Genomic DNA, 16,897 nt, shown 5'->3' with positions numbered 1-16,897 from the left:
CAGAGTCCCATATGTGGATGCCCAGGGGGCGGAAGTGAGGGGTGGTCTGTGGCTGCAGTGCACATTCATGAGGGCTGCAGAGACACTGGCACCAAATGTGAGCTGGGCAGTTTGGACCGTGTCCTCTGAGCAATCTGAAATCAGCAGGAGATGAGTTGGGGATGGCAAGTGTGAGACAGACAGAAAGCCATTCTCAAGTGAAAAATAATGGGCAGGAGGTAATTAGGGCCAGGACAGTAACAAAAGGATAGAGAAGAGGAACCCATTGGAGTATTTGGGAAATAAGATTGGGAAGGATTTGGTGACTCACCGATGCCACTTAACCAGGTGGTCAACCCTTGAAGACCCTGCTTCAGAGCAACGTGGTAGAAAACTTGAGCCCATGTAGATCAGTGCTTTTGAGTTGCCCGAGGATCCTGTTACAATGCAGAGCATGCTTTAGTGGGTCTGAGGTGGAGTCTGAGATTCTGCATTTCTTTTTCTTTTTCTTTTTTTTTTTTTGGGAAACGGGGTTTCGCTTTTGTTATCCAGGCTGGAGTGCAATGGCACGATCTCGGCTCACTACAACCTCCGCCTCCCAGGTTCAAGCAATTCTCCTGCCTCAGCTGCTCGAGTAGCTGGGATTACAGGCATGTGCCACCACGCCCGGCTAATTTTTGTATTTTTAGTAGAGATGGGGTTTCTCCACGTTGGTCAGGCTGGTCTTGAAATCCCAACCTCAGGTGAGCTGCCTGCCTCGGCCTCCCAAAGTGCTGAGATTACAGGCGTGGGCCACAGCGCCCAGCCAAGATTCTGCATTTCTTACAAGTTCCCAGGTGAGGCTGATGCTGCTGGTCCAGGAACCACGTTTTAAGTAGCAGAGAACTCCACTAGTTCGTTTTATAAAATGAGGAAACCGAAGTTCAAATAGCAGCTTATTTGTCCAAGATCACATGGTTAGGATGAGGTCCCACATCTCTGGGCTCCCAATCAATCCAGTGTTCCTTCCATCAAGCCATGCTGCTAATTTCCCTTTGGGCAGAGTCTGTCCTTGTCCAATCCTTGTTTGCCTGAGTGGAGGCATGGAGCCCAGAAAGACGCTCAAGGGACTGAGGGCCTGAAGATCAGCATGGTAGCAGAGGAGCCTGTCACAGCCAGGGGAAAGGATCGGAGAAAGAGGCTCAGAAAAAAGAGACAGAGAATCACGGCTGACATGTGGAGGGGCATGGTGTAAGGCCCAGCTGACAGTCAGCAGGGGCCAAGTTGGGCAGGGCCTTGAGGGCTAAGCAAGGAGTGAGTTTGGACTACATATTATGGGCTTCATGGACTCAATGGGGAGCCACTGGAGGACTTAAACAAGGAAGCACCATGATCAGCAACAGATCTAAGACTGTTAACTGGCTGTGTTCAGAAAATACTGCTGTAGAGGGAGGAGTGGATTAAGCCCTACAGGCAGGAAGGCTGGCCAGGAGGCTGCTGCAGTGATGTAGGTGCGCAGTAATGGCGATGAGCTGGGAAAGTGGCAGTGGGGATGAAGAGTAATGAATAGATTTGAGATCCATTTGACAGGACTGAATGACTGATTGGGTATGAGGGAGGAGGCAAGATGCCATTTTCTGATTTGGACACCCAGGGAGATAGCAAGATCATTCCCAGGGGAACTGCTGGCTGGGGGAAGACAGTCACCTAGCATGAGGCAGGCTGGGTGTGAGGCATCCAACAGGGATGTCCAGGGGAAGCTGGGCACGTAGATCTGACACTTAAGACCTCATACTGCTGACCAGGGCATCGGACACCATCTGGTTCAATACACCTCCCCCATCCCTACTTTACAGACGAGAAAACAGAGCCCAGGGAGGGGAAGGACAGGAAGCAGCTGGTGTATCTGAAAAGCTTTGGAGACAGAAAGATGTGTTTACGAATCCCAGTCCTTCTAAGAATCTCTATGTGACCTTGGATAATTTACTTAATATCTCTGAATTTTTGGTTCTGTCTCACACTGAGATGAGCAGCTCCTGCACTGCTGAAGTGCCCGGCTCAGGGGCTGGGGGCTCCGATGCTCAAGGGGCATTGAGGATTGATCTGTCCGGGGCCTGCAGGATCCTGAGGGTGGCAGGATCCAGGCAGCAGGAAGAAGCCTGACTGCTTTGCTTTCCTCTCTCTACTCCACCGGCAGGTCCAGAATATCAGCCTCCGGGAAGGGGAGACAGTGACTGTGGAGGGTCTGGGGGGGCCTGACCCACTGCCCCTGGCCAACCAGTCTTTCTTGCTGCGGGGTCAAGTCATCCGCAGCCCCACCCACCAAGCGGCCCTGAGGTTCCAGAGCCTCCCGCCACCGGCTGGCCCTGGCACCTTCCATTTCCATTACCAAGGTAAGGCCTGGGTAGCTGAAGGCAGAACCAGCCCAGACTCACTGCCCTCCTTGCAGGAGAGATGGGTCTCTGTGCAATTACATCCTAGAGGGAAGAAGCAGGGAGGGGCTAGTGACACATAGCACAAGTGTTCAGTGAAGCTCTGGACAATTGGAGGTAAGTATCGCACATCTGAAACCTCCAGGATCTTCTCTCTTCCACCCACCACCCTGCAGAGAGCTGGTTTTTTTTTTTTTTTTTTTTTTTTTTTTGAGACGGAGTCTCGCTCTGCCGCCCAGGCTGGAGTGCAGTGGCTGGATCTCAGCTCACTGCAAGCTCCGCCTCCCGGGTTCCCGCCATTCTCCTGCCTCAGCCTCCCGAGTAGCTGGGACGACAGGCGCCCGCCAACACGCCCGGCTAATTTTTTTGTATTTTAGTAGAGATGGGGTTTCACCGTGTTAGCCAGGATGGTCTCGATCTCCTGACCTTGTGATCCGCCCGTCTCGGCCTCCCAAAGTGCTGGGATTACAGGCTTGAGCCACCGCGCCCGGCAGAGAGCTGGTCTTGACTCAGGATCAGGCAGCCTCCAGGTGTGCCCATTGTCCCTCATTCATCCATCCAGCAAACTTTTCCTAGGCACCTGCTCTTTGCCAGGCTTGTGCTGGACACTGGCAATGTCAGGATGCACCAAAACGTCCTTGTCCTCAAGGAGTTCTTTCTCAAGAGGAGGCAGACACTTAAACAGGCAGTAACAATAGAAGCCCTCCCCCTATGCAAGAGGGTGAAGGTCAAAGGGATTTGACAATGACCATCTGGAGGTCTTAGCTGCCAGACTGCCCTTCCTGAACTGCCTCACCCACCTTGACCTGGCCCATGCCCCAATCAGCTCAGAACACCTCTGGAAATAAGGGAGCAGCACAATGTAATGAAAAAAATCACAGACTCAGGCAATGGGCAGATCTGTGTTTGAATCTCCTCACTGGCTACTGACCTTGGACAGGTCATTTGACCTCTCTGACCCTTCTGCTGTAATATGAAAACAAAACACCTACCCCACAAAGTCATGGTTAGGATTAAGCAAAATGGTACACATCAAGTGCTTAGCACATGCTCCATTAAGGAAACCAGTATTACATGACTGGCAGGATGGGAAATGGAGGAAAAGGGGCTCAGGACTTCGAAGCTCTCTCAGTTGTGTCCCTCCTACCCATCCCCCTCTCCGAGCACAAAGTCAGCTTGATCCTTTGCATGGGTTAACTAGTTGAGACTAGGGAGAACTAATAGGGAAATAATTGGTGTGAACAATCACGGGATTGTCTTGCATTGTCATGGACCACTTCTGTGGCCCTGCAGGGGACCACAGCCAGGCAGAAGAGCCAGCACTCTGGAGATGGGGCTGCTTGGAACCCCACCCAAGGAGCACTCACCCCACCTTCAGCCCTCCACCCAAACTAAGGGAGCAGTCTGGCATAGCAGCAGGGAGCCTGGAAGTGGATGGGGCTGTAGAGTGGCTTGGCAGAGGCAAGGGCCCAGCTGAGGCAAGGGTGAAACGTCTAGGCGGCCCAGCTAGCCTCCCTAATGGCTCATCAATCCTCCCTGGCAGCAGGCATAATTTCACGCCATGGTAACCTTCTCTCTTGCTGCAAATTCCTTTGCATAAAACTCTGGACCTCCTCTCTGTCGGGCCAGACAAAGGTGGCTGAATGGCAGTGAGCTGGAGGCCCAGCAAGGGGGAGCAACCTCCAAGGAAGGATTGGGAGAGCTGGCCTGGTCCTGCCTCCTTCTCAGCTCCCAGAAGCCCTCCCTCGTCAGCCCAGTTTTTGTCAATGATCAGCTCTTGCCTTAATGAGTGTAATTCCCCTAATTATAGGCTGTAATTAGCCCTGATCCCAGAGATGGGAACAGGAGGAACGTGTGCTCACACGCCAATCTCTGTGGGCTAGAGAAAGAGGGTGCCAGAAGAGGGGGTGAGGGGCCTAGTACCCACACCTGTGCTGGAGCTGTCCAAGCTGATGTTGGAGGTCCCAAGGATGAGCCCTCACAAGGGCCTCATCGCAGGACCAAGTTCCACCTCCCTTCCCACAGCCTCAGGCAGGGTGGGGAGGCAGACGGCCCTGACAGACATTCCCCTCCTCCATCCCCAGCATTCCTGGCACTGGACTTGGCTCCAGAAAGACTCCAGTGAGAAAATAACCCAACAGATTGCAGTGGTGCAGGCTCCCCGGGAACAGTTGTCATGGCAACAGGAGGAAGCTCATCCTGGGAAGTGGTACTTTAACTACTATGGAGTCTGGGGGCTTCATTGTCTGCCCCCAGCCTCCTACCCTCACCCCATTCCAGGCCAGTTTCCTCATCTGTGAAATGAGGGCCCTCCCTTACTAGAGTTGTGATAAGAACTCAAGGGGGAAGATGTAGGGGGAAATGCTGAGCCTGAGTCGGGCTCATGGTCTAGACCCCACTAGGCGTCAGTTAACCTCTTAACCTCCCCCACTCTGGGCGTGGTGCCCCCCACCCCTTTCCCCATCCCATCCTGGCCTGGGATCTCTCCCCAGGTCACTGTGAGTGGCTGCCCTGGACAACCACCCAGAGCAGGCTTGTCTGTTACTCTCAGATTTCTCTGACTCCTTAACCCAAGTTTCTACTTCAAATGGGGACGCAGCTGGGGTGGCGGTGGAAAGCAAGAAGGCTCCAGAGCCCAGGAGCTTCAAGTTCCTGGTCTAGCACTTCCTTGCTGTGTGATGAGGACACAGGGTCTCTCTGAACCTGTTCTCTTCATCTGAAAACGGGCTAATAGCCCCTACCTTGCCTGCCTTCCTCCCAAGCATATTGTAGACATCAAGAAAGAAGAGTGTGGAGGCATTTTAGAATCTGGAAGGTACATACAGATGTGAGGTGCTATTATTAATCAAGATTACAAACAATAACAGCAGGCTAGCCGGGCACGGTGGCTCAAGCCTGTAATCCCAGCACTTTGGGAGGCTGAGACGGGCGGATCACGAGGTCAGGAGATCGAGACCATCCTGGCTAACACGGTGAAACCCCGTCTCTACTAAAAAATACAAAAAACTAGCCGGGCGAGGTGGCGGGCGCCTGTAGTCCCAGCTAGTCAGGAGGCTGAGGCAGGAGAATGACGTGAACCCGGGAGGCAGAGCTTGCAGTGAGCTGAGATCCGGCCACTGCACTCCAGCCTGGGCCACAGAGCGAGACTCCGTCTCAAAAAAAAAAAAAAAAAAAAAACAGCAGGCTGATGTCTTAGGCATTTGTTCAGGAACTGCACATATGTCTTCTCACTTAACCTCCACAACCTTGGATGTAATACTGAAAATGGGTAGATAAATGAGGCAACTGAGGCAGAGAGAATTTAGGTAACTTGCCCACGGTGGCACAGCACATAGGGAAGAAGCCTGCATTCAAACCCAGGCAGTCTGACCCACAGCCCACCTGCTGAGCACTGCCCTGTACTGCCTGCCAAGCACAACTAGCCACTTACTGACCATTCTTTCCAGAGCCCCATGAGAGACAGAAGAGGCGGAATTCTCCTCCCACTTTCACAGATATAGTAACAGGACAGGTGAAAGTCATAAAACTCAAATTTATGGACCCTGATCTGCCTAGAGACAGCCCCTTTTTCTTTTTCTTTTTAATGGGGGGAGGAAAGAGGGCCCATTTTTCTATTCACACAAAGGCACCCAGGAACAGAGGCCTTGCATGGCCCTCTCCTCCCATTTACCTGATACCATCAGTGGGGCTGCCCCCTACCCCAAGACCCAAGTTCTTCAGTCTAGACAATCCTCACTTTTCTGACCACCCCAAGGGTTATCAGGCTCTGTAGCACAAGCCTCTTGCCTCTCCTTGACCCCTCCAGGCCTTTGCTCTCACCTCTCAGACGCAAGCCAGGATATTCACTTTTTTTTGAGAAAGAGTCTCGCTCTGTCACCCAGGCTGGAGTGCAGTAGCACAATCTCCACTTACTGCAACCTCTGCCTCCTGGGTTCAAGCAATTCTCCTGCCTCAGCCTCCCAAGTAACTGGGACTACATGCAGGTGCCGCCACGCCCAGATCAATTTTTTTTGCATTTTCAGTAGAGATGGGGTTTTACCATGTTGGCCAGGCTGGTCTTGAAATCCTGACTTTGTGATCCACACACCTTGGCCTCCCAAAGTGCTGGGATTACAGGCATGAGCCACTGCGCCCGGCCGGATCTTCACTTTTATTTTATTTTTATTTTACTTTATTTTATTTATTTTTTGAGACATGGAGTCTCCCTCTGTCACCCAGGCTGGAGTACAGTGGCACGGTATCGACTCACTGCAACCTCTGCCTCCCAGGTGCAAGCGATTCTCCTGCCTCGGCCTCCCGAGGCTCCTGCCTCCGTGCCCAGCTAATATTTTTGTATTTTTTTTAGTAGAGATGGGGTTTTGCCATGTTGGCCACGCTGGTCTTGAACTCCTGACCTCGGGCCATCCGTCCGCCTCAGCCTCCCAAAGTGCTGGGATTACAGGAGTGAGCCACTGCATGGGGTTGAGCCTTTTAGCTACCACCCCAGCTTGACCCCAGGATCCGGATATGCCAGGTTGTATTGTAGGATTTGCTGCCACCATTTGGTCAAATTTGGTATGACAATTCCAAAGCGACCAGGTTTCCCAGGACTTGTTCTTCCTGCAACTTCAGTGAAGGCAGTGCACTGCCTCCCTACCCTCGTCCCCATCTTTTTCTTGTTTGATGTTGTTTTTCAAAACAGGGACGCACTCTGTCACCTAGGCTGGAGCACAGTGGTGCAATCATAGTTCACTGCAGCCTTAAACTCCTAGGCTCAAGCGATCCCACTTCAGCCTCCTGAGTAGCTAAGACTACAGGTACACATCACCATGCCTGGCTATTTTAAAAAAAAATTTTATAGAGATGGGGATACCTCACTATGTTGCCCAGGCTGGTCTCAAACTCCTGGCCTTAAGCAACCCTCCCACCTTGCCCCAGCCTACCACCATTCTGGATTTTGTTTGTTTGTAAGTTTGCTTTTTGAGACGAAGTCTTGCCCTTGTCCCCCATGCTGGAGCACAATGGCATGACCGCGGCTCACTACAACCTCTGCCTGCAGGGTCCAAGCGATTCTCCTGCCTCAGCCTCCCGTGTAGCTGGGATTACAGACTCCTGCCATCACGCCCAGCTAATTTTTGTATTTTTAGTAGAGATGGGGTTTCTTCATGTTGGCCAGGCTGGTCTCGAACTCCCGACCTCAGGTGATTCGCCCGCCTTGGCCTCCCAAAGTGCTGGGATTACAGGCTTGAGCCACCGCTCCCGGCTGTTTGTTTTGAGATGGAGTTTTGCTCTCGTTGCCCAGGCTGGAACGTAATGGCACAATCTCAGCTCACCACAACCTTCACCTCCGGGTTCAAGCAATTCTCCTGCCTCAGCCTCCCAAGTAGCTGGGATTACAGGCATGTGCCAGCATGTCCTGCTAATTTTGCATTTTCAGTAGAGACGGGGTTTATCCATGTTGGTCAGGCTGGTCTCGAACTCCCGACCTCAGGTGATTCACCTGCCTCAGCCTCCCAAAGTACTGCAATTACAGGCATGAGACACTGGCCCGGCCGCCATTCTGTTTTTAAAAGAAGTCCACAATCATTGACATCAAGCTTTTTAGCATTTCTCAGTGAATACTGGGAAAGCCTTTACCGTCTGACTTCAGTCTTTGCTGCTGCAATTCATATTTATTCCCTAAAGGAAAAACAGTATCAACACTTTACATCAGTATAGGTTTTTCACTGTTTCGAGTGCTTTCATGTCTAGAGTCATTCAATAAGCATATCTTGAAGATATATTATCAGCTGGGTACCAGGGATACCAAGCTAGATAAAATACTATCCCATTTATTCCCACTGTAACCCTGTGGGTGGGCTGGGATTTTAAACCTCATTTAACAAATGAGGAAACACACACAAAAAGATTAAATAACCTGCCTAAAGTGTCACAAAGTTTGAGCCAGAACCCAACCCTTCTAATTTCCAGCTCTGTGTCTGCTCCACTAACCAGCCCAGGCTGCCGGAAATATCATTGACACCTTCTAGGGAGGAGATTGGAGTCATTTTGGAACTCCTAGTGCTTCCTCTGGCCCCAAATGACACCTCCAGGCAGACTGAGGCAGACCTCCCCCCACCAATGGCCTAGCTCCCGCCCCCACCCTGCACACGTACACAGTGTCGCCCATTCTCTGTTTGCAGCCTATCTCCTGAGCTGCCACTTTCCCCATCGCCCAGCTTATGGAGATGTGACTGTCACCAGCCTCCACCCAGGGGGTAGTGCCCGCTTCCATTGTGCCACTGGCTATCAGCTGAAGGGCGCCAGGCGTCTCACCTGTCTCAATGCCACCCAGCCCTTCTGGGATTCAAAGGAGCCTGTCTGCATCGGTGAGTGTCCCCAGGCGAAAGGGCTCAGTGCTGAGCAGAGAAGTGAGGTAGGGGCTCCTCCCTGCTCTCTATTGCTGTCTGCCACTTTCATTTGCTCTTCATAAGGAAGCCAGAAAATGGCCACGCACCTCAGTGGCATTCATCCAACCTGCACTTACTGAGCATCTACTAGATGAAGGCACCACAGGTATACAGAGCTGAATTAAACAGGGACTGTGCCCTCAAAGAACCCACATTTCCAGGAAAGGGGGAAAGGAGAAAGCACAGAGGTCACCAATTTCCAGGGCAAGAAGTAACAAGCACCAATGAAAAGACATAAGTGACCTGGGAGGCAAGGGCACAATCATTCTCAGCTGGACATTTAGGAGGCTTCCTAGGGGAGGTGGCACTGCAGGTTTGACATTCAGATGGAGGGAACAACGTGGGCAGGGACATAGAGGCAGGAAGGTGAGGGTGTTTAGGGACACAGAAGACAGCCAGGTTTGGCTGAAGCCTGAGACATGTGGCAAAGGCAATGGGAGGGCCTTGAGTGTCAGGGTAGGATACAGGCTGAGGAGCTGTTGAAGCTTATGAGAGAAGGGAGGGGCTTAGAATGCCTCAGGAGATGGCTGGGAGGCCAGCCAGGCAAGACAGTTTGAACTTAGATTGTGATCTGGGGAAAGAAGAGGAGGGAAGTTCCAGAAACTGATGGGAACTGGGGAAAGGGAAAGGGAACTCCCAGGTCTGGTCCTGAGTGATCAGGTCTGGGATTGCCGCCAATGAAAGGGGACTTGTTGGAGAAGGGAAGACGCAGTGTTCATTTGCAGTATGAAAGGTAACTTGGGCTTTTCTTTTTAGTGGGTATGGGCTTAGGCTTTTGAATTTTTTTTTTTTTTTTTAGATGGAGTCTCCTTTTGTCACCCAGGCTGGAGTGCAGTGGCACAATCTCCGCTCACTGCAACCTCTGCCTCCCGGGTTCAAGTGATTCTCCTGTCTCACTCTCCAGAGTAGCTGGGGTTACAAGTGCATGCCACCACACCCAGCTAATTTTTTTGTATTTTTAGTAGAGATGGGATTTCACCATGTTGGCCAGTCTGATCTCGAACTCTTGACCTCAGGTGATCCAAAGTGCTTGCCTCGGCTTCCCAAAGTGCTGGGATTACAGGCTTGAGCCACCGTACCCAGCCATCAATCTTATTTCATTCTATAAATTCTTCCTGGGTGCCAGGCACAACCAGAGATGAATAACACAGATGTATTCTCAGCCCTCAAGGATCTAGCGGGGAGGCCAGCAAGCAGCTCAGTGCAGAGGATGCTACAATAGGAGTAAAGGCAGAGTGGTGGAGGGGCCTGAGGGACAGAAAGCTACTCCAAGATGAGGGAGGAGACAAGCAAGGCTTCCCAAGGAGATAGGATGGAAGGATTTCAGAAATATTAGTTTGGGAAAGTGGGGTGGATTCCTGGAACAGCATATGCAGAGGTGTGGAGGCATGAAATAGCATGAGATAGTGAGGACACAGTGAAGTGTGCCTGAAGGAGAGGGTATGTGGGGAGAGGGGACTGAAGCAGAGTCTAGAGAGAGTTGGATTCTTAAAGGGCTTGAATGCTATTTTCAGCTTTAACTCCAAGAAAGTTGAAGCCCACAGTAAGGGCTTTAATTAAGTCCACCTGGGGAGAGTCGGCCTTCTAGAGAAGTCAGCAGAGAGGGAAAGTGACTTACCTGGGCACACAAGCAGGCAGTGACACATCTACCCACAGTCAAGAGAGATGCCCTGGTGAGCCCCAGGGGTGTGAAAGGTTAGGCGGCAGGATTCTGGAGCTCAAGATGCCTGGAGATGCAGGTTCACAGGGCTAAAAGGTTATCTTCAGGACCATGAGAGCAAAGATGGCAGGGAGGCAAGGTCCCCACTGCTCCAAGCAGAGGATACAGAGCTGGGAAAGGGAGGAATGCATGTTAGGCTACCTGGGTTCAGGCAGGGGCCTGGGCTACGTCCTGTCCTGGTCTTACAGCTGCCTGCGGCGGAGTGATCCGAAACGCTACCACCGGCCGCATCGTCTCTCCAGGCTTCCCGGGCAACTACAGCAACAACCTCACCTGTCACTGGCTGCTTGAGGCTCCTGAGGGCCAGCGTCTACACCTGCACTTTGAGAAGGTTTCCCTGGCAGAGGATGATGACAGGTGAGGGGCTGTCCTAGTGGAATGGGAGTGCCTGGCCTGGTAATACCCTGCTGGAGGGACACTACCCAAGCCTGGGGCCATACCCCCTCTGGGTCAGCCACCAGCCTACATAGCTGCCACTCTCCTGGTTCAGGCTCATCATTCGCAATGGGGACAACGTGGAGGCCCCACCGGTGTATGATTCCTATGAGGTGGAATACCTGCCCATTGAGGGCCTGCTCAGCTCTGGCAAACACTTCTTTGTCGAGCTCAGTACTGACAGCAGCGGGGCAGCTGCAGGCATGGCCCTGCGCTATGAGGGTGAGCCTGCTGGGGCCTCACTGGGGGTGGGGGGTCCAGGGGGATGGGCTCGGGCCTAGGGTCTTTCTCCCACACCCTACCCCTCTCTGCCTCCATGCTGTCACTCCTTCCAAGTCAGCCCCTGCTCACTCGGTACTTAGGCCCCCTTTCCCTGCCCCTCTCTTTGGGTCCAGGATCCCTACCCCAGCTTTGCAGGAAACCTCTGCCTGGACCCAGTCCCTGTGGTCCAAGGGAATAAATTCTCCAGATTCTGAAAAGCAAAAAAGGCCTCAACCCTTAAGAAAGAATTGCTGTAGACATTCTAGAACCATTTATGCATGCATGCATTGATTAATTCATTCAAAAAACATGTATGGAATACCTTCTGTGTACTAAGCACAAAACCAGGCACTGGGAACAGCATGGTGATCAAGATGGCCTCCTGAGCATAATAGGGATGGATGCTCTTGGCTGTTCCTCCTCCATCACCTTCCTGCTCCAACCCCAGGACATATATTTGTCATTCATACCCAGGAAAAGAAAGGCTCTGGGGAGGGAAGTAGGGAGATTCTTGCCCACTATGTTTAATACCAGTCAAGGCTGAGCTGGGCTGGGCCCTGTGGTTTACAGCCTTCCAGCAGGGCCATTGCTATGAGCCCTTTGTCAAATACGGCAACTTCAGCAGTAGCGCACCCACCTACCCTGTGGGTACGACTGTGGAGTTCAGCTGCGACCCTGGCTACACCCTGGAGCAGGGCTCCATCCTCATCGAGTGTGTTGACCCCCACGACCCCCAGTGGAATGAGACAGAGCCAGCCTGCCGAGGTCAGTAGGCACCAGTGGATGGGCAAAAAGCAGGGTGGGTACCAAGGGAACAGCCACAGAGCCTGGGGCCACAGAGGCCCTGTGATATGCGTGGTTCAGGCTTCCTCCAAGGAGGAGGTGGGGGATCCCAGCAACTGGTGGGCACTCCTGTGGGCAGATGGTAAGCAACACCGTGGTAAGCTGGAAAAGACCCTTCTGGACCTCCCTTGCCTTCCAGCCGTGTGCAGCGGGGAGATCACAGACTCAGCTGGTGTGGTGCTCTCTCCCAACTGGCCAGAGCCCTACGGTCGTGGGCAGGACTGCATCTGGGGTGTGCATGTGGAAGAAGACAAGCGCATCATGCTGGACGTCCGAGTGTGAGTGCCTACCGGGTCAGGCCGAGCCAACTCCTGAGGTCTGGGGATATCCCTTGTCCAGCCCATCCTCGGGCCCCTGAGCCGGCTCTGCCCTGACGCTCCTCCTCCACAGGCTGCGCATAGGCCCTGGTGATGTACTTACCTTCTATGATGGGGATGACCTGACAGCCCGGGTCCTGGGCCAGTACTCAGGGCCCCATAGCCACTTCAAGCTCTTTACCTCCATGGCTGATGTCACCATTCAGTTCCAGTCGGACCCCGGGACCTCAGTGCTGGGCTACCAGCAGGGCTTCGTCATCCACTTCTTTGGTGAGCTTGTCCCTACCCCACTCAGAGTGCAGACAGCAAGCCATGGCAAGTCAAAGAGGCCAGGGCAGTGAGGTGCCTGAATGCTCTCTCAGACAAGAGGAAGCTGGAAAAGCACCAGGGATCACCCAGGGGAAGCTAGTCCTGTTCTCCATCTGCCCTGAAGGGAGCCAGAATTCTGAAGTGGCAAGAGGGGTTTGGGTAGGCAGCAGAACAACTTTCTTTTTCTTCCTTTTTTTTGGTGGGGGGGACAGTTTCCCTCTGTCACCCAGGCCATGGTGCAATCTCTGCTCACCTCCTGGGCTCAAGTGATTCTCGTGCCTCATCCTCTTGAGTAGCTGGGATTATAGGTGCATGCCACCATGCCTGGCTAATTTTTGTATTTTTAATGGAGACAGGGTTTCGCCATGTTGGCCAGGCTGGTCTCAAACTCCTGGCCTCAGGTGATCTGCCCACCTCAGCCTCCCAAAGTGCTGGGATTACAGGTGTGAGCCACTGCACCTGGCCAGAACAACTTTCAAACAAAAATGGGGGAACTAAGGAAAGGTGCTGGCTTCTTTCTGACAATCTTTCATAGAAGTGACAGTTTCCCTCACGCTGCCTGGCCCCGTCTCTCAGGCCTAAGGAACTGGTCAGGGTGCTTTTGGAAGTAAGGCCAAAGCTTAAATGCTAACCCTGGAATCTAGGAGACAGAGCCATGTCAGAGGCAGTCAAGGAGGGGCCCTTGAGAAGAGAGGAATGGATCCCTAAGCCCGCTCAGGACAGTCTAGGTCCAGGACAAACTAGAAGGAGCCAGAGTGCCCTCAAGATGAGGGGACAGTCACTTTGGTGCTGGCCGAGGACCTGCATCTTGTGCCTCTGTGCCCCCAGAGGTGCCCCGCAATGACACATGTCCGGAGCTGCCTGAGATCCCCAATGGCTGGAAGAGCCCATCACAGCCTGAGCTAGTGCACGGCACTGTGGTCACTTACCAGTGCTACCCTGGCTACCAGGTGGTGGGATCCAGTGTCCTCATGTGCCAATGGGACCTGACTTGGAGTGAGGATCTGCCCTCATGCCAGAGGGGTGAGTATATCTGTTCCCCATGCTCCCCTTCCCAACGCAACCTCCACACGTCTCTCCTGGATTCTGAACCAGACTGTAGCTGTTATTAGCTAGTATCCTCAAAGTTCCTTTACCTCTTATAGCCTCAGTTTCCTCATCTGTGAAATGGGGATGATACCTTTTCATGGTGTTACCAGCCAAATACTCTAAGTATTTCATTCCTGGTAGATGGCCAATCAGTGTTTATCGAACCTAATAGATGGAAAGGGGACAAATGGTGGGGACACACCAGCACAATGGTATGGACAGACACATAGGGGGTAGACCTATATGACATGAAGAAGTTAGCTGGCCTGGAACAAAGCCAGGGTGGACTGGCCTCTGCTTAGTTCTCCTTGGGGTACTTCTCCCCATCATCCCCTACCCATAGTGACTTCCTGCCATGACCCCGGAGATGTGGAGCACAGCCGACGCCTCATATCCAGCCCCAAGTTTCCTGTGGGGGCCACCGTGCAATATATCTGTGACCAGGGTTTTGTGCTGACGGGCACCTCCATCCTTACCTGCCATGATCGCCAGGCTGGCAGCCCCAAGTGGAGTGACCGGGCCCCTAAATGTCTCCGTAAGTGTCAGTTGAGTAGGAGGGAAAACCTCTAGTTGGAGATAAAAGATGCTGCCTTGGAGGCCAAGGGCATGACACCCTCACTGTGCTCTGCCTGCTTTGCAGTGGAACAGCTCAAGCCATGCCATGGTCTCAGTGCCCCTGAGAATGGTGCCCGAAGTCCTGAGAAGCGGCTACACCCAGCAGGGGCCACCATCCACTTCTCTTGTGCCCCGGGCTATGTGCTGAAAGGCCAGGCCAGCATCAAGTGTGTGCCTGGGCACCCCTCGCATTGGAGTGACCCACCACCCATCTGTAGGGCTGGTGAGTGCCCTGTCACTCCTCAAAACCCTCCCTGGCCCATAGAGCTGCTCTGACAAAGATGTCCAATGTTGAGAACCAGAACCACCTGCCCATGCCACCTTCATAGTAATAGAATAGACCCTTGGTCTCCCCAGTCTCTGCCAGATCCTTCTGATCTGGCATCACCAAGACAAATGCTGGAGTGGGCTCTCCTTGGACAAATCCTTCCTATGATCATCCCACTACCTCCGCTCCCTGCCTTAGTGGTTTGGGCCATTGGGCTCACCCACTGCCCTTGGCCCTCCCCTTTTGTTCCAGCCTCTCTGGATGGGTTCTACAACAGCCGCAGCCTGGATGGTGAGTCTCCACCCTTGAGGGCCACATAAGTGGTCTCCCTGGTCCTGGTTCTCACGGTTCCCAGGTCATGGGCTTCCCAAGGATGGAGGGCAGAGAAAGAGAGGGGTTTGGGCCTAGCAGGGTAAAAAGTTTCCCTGCACCCAGTCAGCTAGAGGGAGCTGGTAGCCAGATGCCCTTGGGCAGAGGTGAGAGAATATGGGATCCAGGTGACAGAGACCTCTGCTCCACTCCCACCCTCTGTGTCTTCAGTTGCCAAGGCGCCTGCTGCCTCCAGCACCCTGGATGCTGCCCACATTGCAGCTGCCATCTTCTTGCCACTGGTGGCAATGGTGGTGTTGGTAGGAGGTGTATACTTCTACTTCACCAGGTGAGTCTGGCTTCTCTTTCTGCTCTGCATACCTGCATACTTCACTCCTAACCAGTGCTCCTGACTCACAGGCTTCTCTGCCCCACAGGCTCCAGGGAAAAAGCTCCTTGCAGCTGCCCCGCACACGCCCCCGCCCCTACAACCGCATTACCGTAGAGTCAGCGTTTGACAATCCAACTTATGAGACTGGAGTAAGTAAACCATGCCAACCTTGCCACCTTATCCAAGACCCAGTTCTTTGCTTCTTTGGGCAGATAACCCTGAGGGTCCTGCCAAGCCCTCTCACTTTTTTTCCTTTTCCTAGGGAAGGTGAATTATGGCCTGGCAAACCTAATACAAGTTTCCAACTCCCAGCAGTCTCTTTCCTTTGCAGGAGACGAGAGAATATGAAGTTTCCATCTAGGTGGGAGCAGCCTAGGGAAGCCAACTCAGACCTGCACCACAGTCCAGCAGCAAGGCTCCTTGTTTCCTGCTGTCCCTCCACCTCCTGTACATACCATCTGGGAGGAGATGCCACCAATCCCTCAAGAAGTTGTGCCCTTCCCTGCCTGCAATGCCCACCATGGCCTATTTTCTTGGTGTCATTGCCCACTAGGGGCCCTTCTTTGGGCCCATGTCATGGGGCATCTACCTGTGGATAGAACACAGCTGGAGCACAAGCAACAACAGCTAGCATCCTGAGCCTCGTCATGCCCTGGACCAGCCTGGAACACACAAGCAGAGCAGGAGTACCTTTCTCCATATGACCACCATCCTGCCCTGGCATAGCAACCTGCAGCAGGGTCGACTTGACCATGGTGGAAACTGCACCAGGGTGCTCCTCACAGGGCCATCACCAATGGCCAAAACTCCTCTCAATGATGACCTCTGGGTAGTCCTGGCATGCCAACATCAGTCTCTTGGGAGGTCTCTAGTTCTCTAAAGTTCTGGACAGTTCCGCCTCCTGCCCTGTCCCAGTGGAGGCAGTAATTCTAGGAGATCCTAAGGGGTTCAGGGGGACCCTACCCCCACCTACGGCTTCCCTGGGCACTCATGCTCCACACCAAAGCAGGACACCTCATTCTCCATGACCGCCCTATACCCTGAGGAGAGGGAGACTTTCCTCCGACGTTTATTTGGCTATTACAAACATCTTCATCCCAATAGTCCCTCCTCCAATTCCAGCCACTTGTCAGGCTCTCCTCTTGGCCACTGTGTTACGGCATAAGGGGAGGGGGTGGGCATATTCTGGAGAGGAGCAGAGGTCCAAGGATGCAGGAATTTGGCACGAAACAGGTGGTAGGAGAGCCCCAGAGAGACACCCAGGAGCTAGCTGAAAACCACTTTGTACATGTAATGTATTATATGGGGTCTGGCCTCCAGCCAGAGAACAATCTTCTATTTCTGTTGTTTCCTTACTAAAATGGTGTTTTTGGAAAAAAAAAAAAAAAAAGCAATGGCCACGTGAATGATGCTTTCTTGGAGGGACAGGAGGTGGGAGATAAATGGGATATGGACTTCAGGACCAGAAGGCATGCTAGACCCACCAACCAGTCATCCTCAGATTTTTATTACTACTGTTTTT

The 16,897-nt window shown here is 52.9% G+C and overlaps 1 protein-coding gene across 2 annotated transcripts in view; it reads left to right on the top strand.

Annotated features, from left to right (window-relative positions):
- SEZ6 (seizure related 6 homolog (mouse)) overlaps window positions 1-16,765 on the top strand; it is a 50,352-nt gene extending 33,587 nt beyond the window's left edge. The window contains exons 4-17 of one of the 2 annotated variants that reach the window (XM_011940832.1): window positions 2,156-2,351; window positions 8,552-8,737; window positions 10,727-10,895; window positions 11,029-11,195; window positions 11,805-11,999; window positions 12,217-12,355; window positions 12,468-12,664; window positions 13,532-13,726; window positions 14,136-14,327; window positions 14,433-14,630; window positions 14,928-14,966; window positions 15,216-15,333; window positions 15,422-15,524; window positions 15,707-16,765. In XM_011940832.1, the coding sequence (XP_011796222.1) occupies window positions 2,156-2,351; window positions 8,552-8,737; window positions 10,727-10,895; window positions 11,029-11,195; window positions 11,805-11,999; window positions 12,217-12,355; window positions 12,468-12,664; window positions 13,532-13,726; window positions 14,136-14,327; window positions 14,433-14,630; window positions 14,928-14,966; window positions 15,216-15,333; window positions 15,422-15,524; window positions 15,707-15,736 (2,124 nt within the window). In that variant the 3' untranslated portion in view covers window positions 15,737-16,765. Of the gene's footprint in view, window positions 1-2,155; window positions 2,352-8,551; window positions 8,738-10,726; window positions 10,896-11,028; window positions 11,196-11,804; window positions 12,000-12,216; window positions 12,356-12,467; window positions 12,665-13,531; window positions 13,727-14,135; window positions 14,328-14,432; window positions 14,631-14,927; window positions 14,967-15,215; window positions 15,334-15,421; window positions 15,525-15,690 lie in introns of both variants that reach the window. The other variant, XM_011940831.1, reaches the window with a different exon arrangement.
- Window positions 16,766-16,897: the final 132 nt, after the last annotated feature.

The sequence above is a fragment of the Colobus angolensis genome, unplaced genomic scaffold (genome assembly GCF_000951035.1).
Source record: "Colobus angolensis palliatus isolate OR3802 unplaced genomic scaffold, Cang.pa_1.0 Scaffold193, whole genome shotgun sequence".
Taxonomy (NCBI): Eukaryota; Metazoa; Chordata; class Mammalia; order Primates; family Cercopithecidae; genus Colobus; species Colobus angolensis.
Note: the sequence above shows the minus strand (reverse complement) of the source record. Positions and strands in the feature narration are given on the sequence as shown.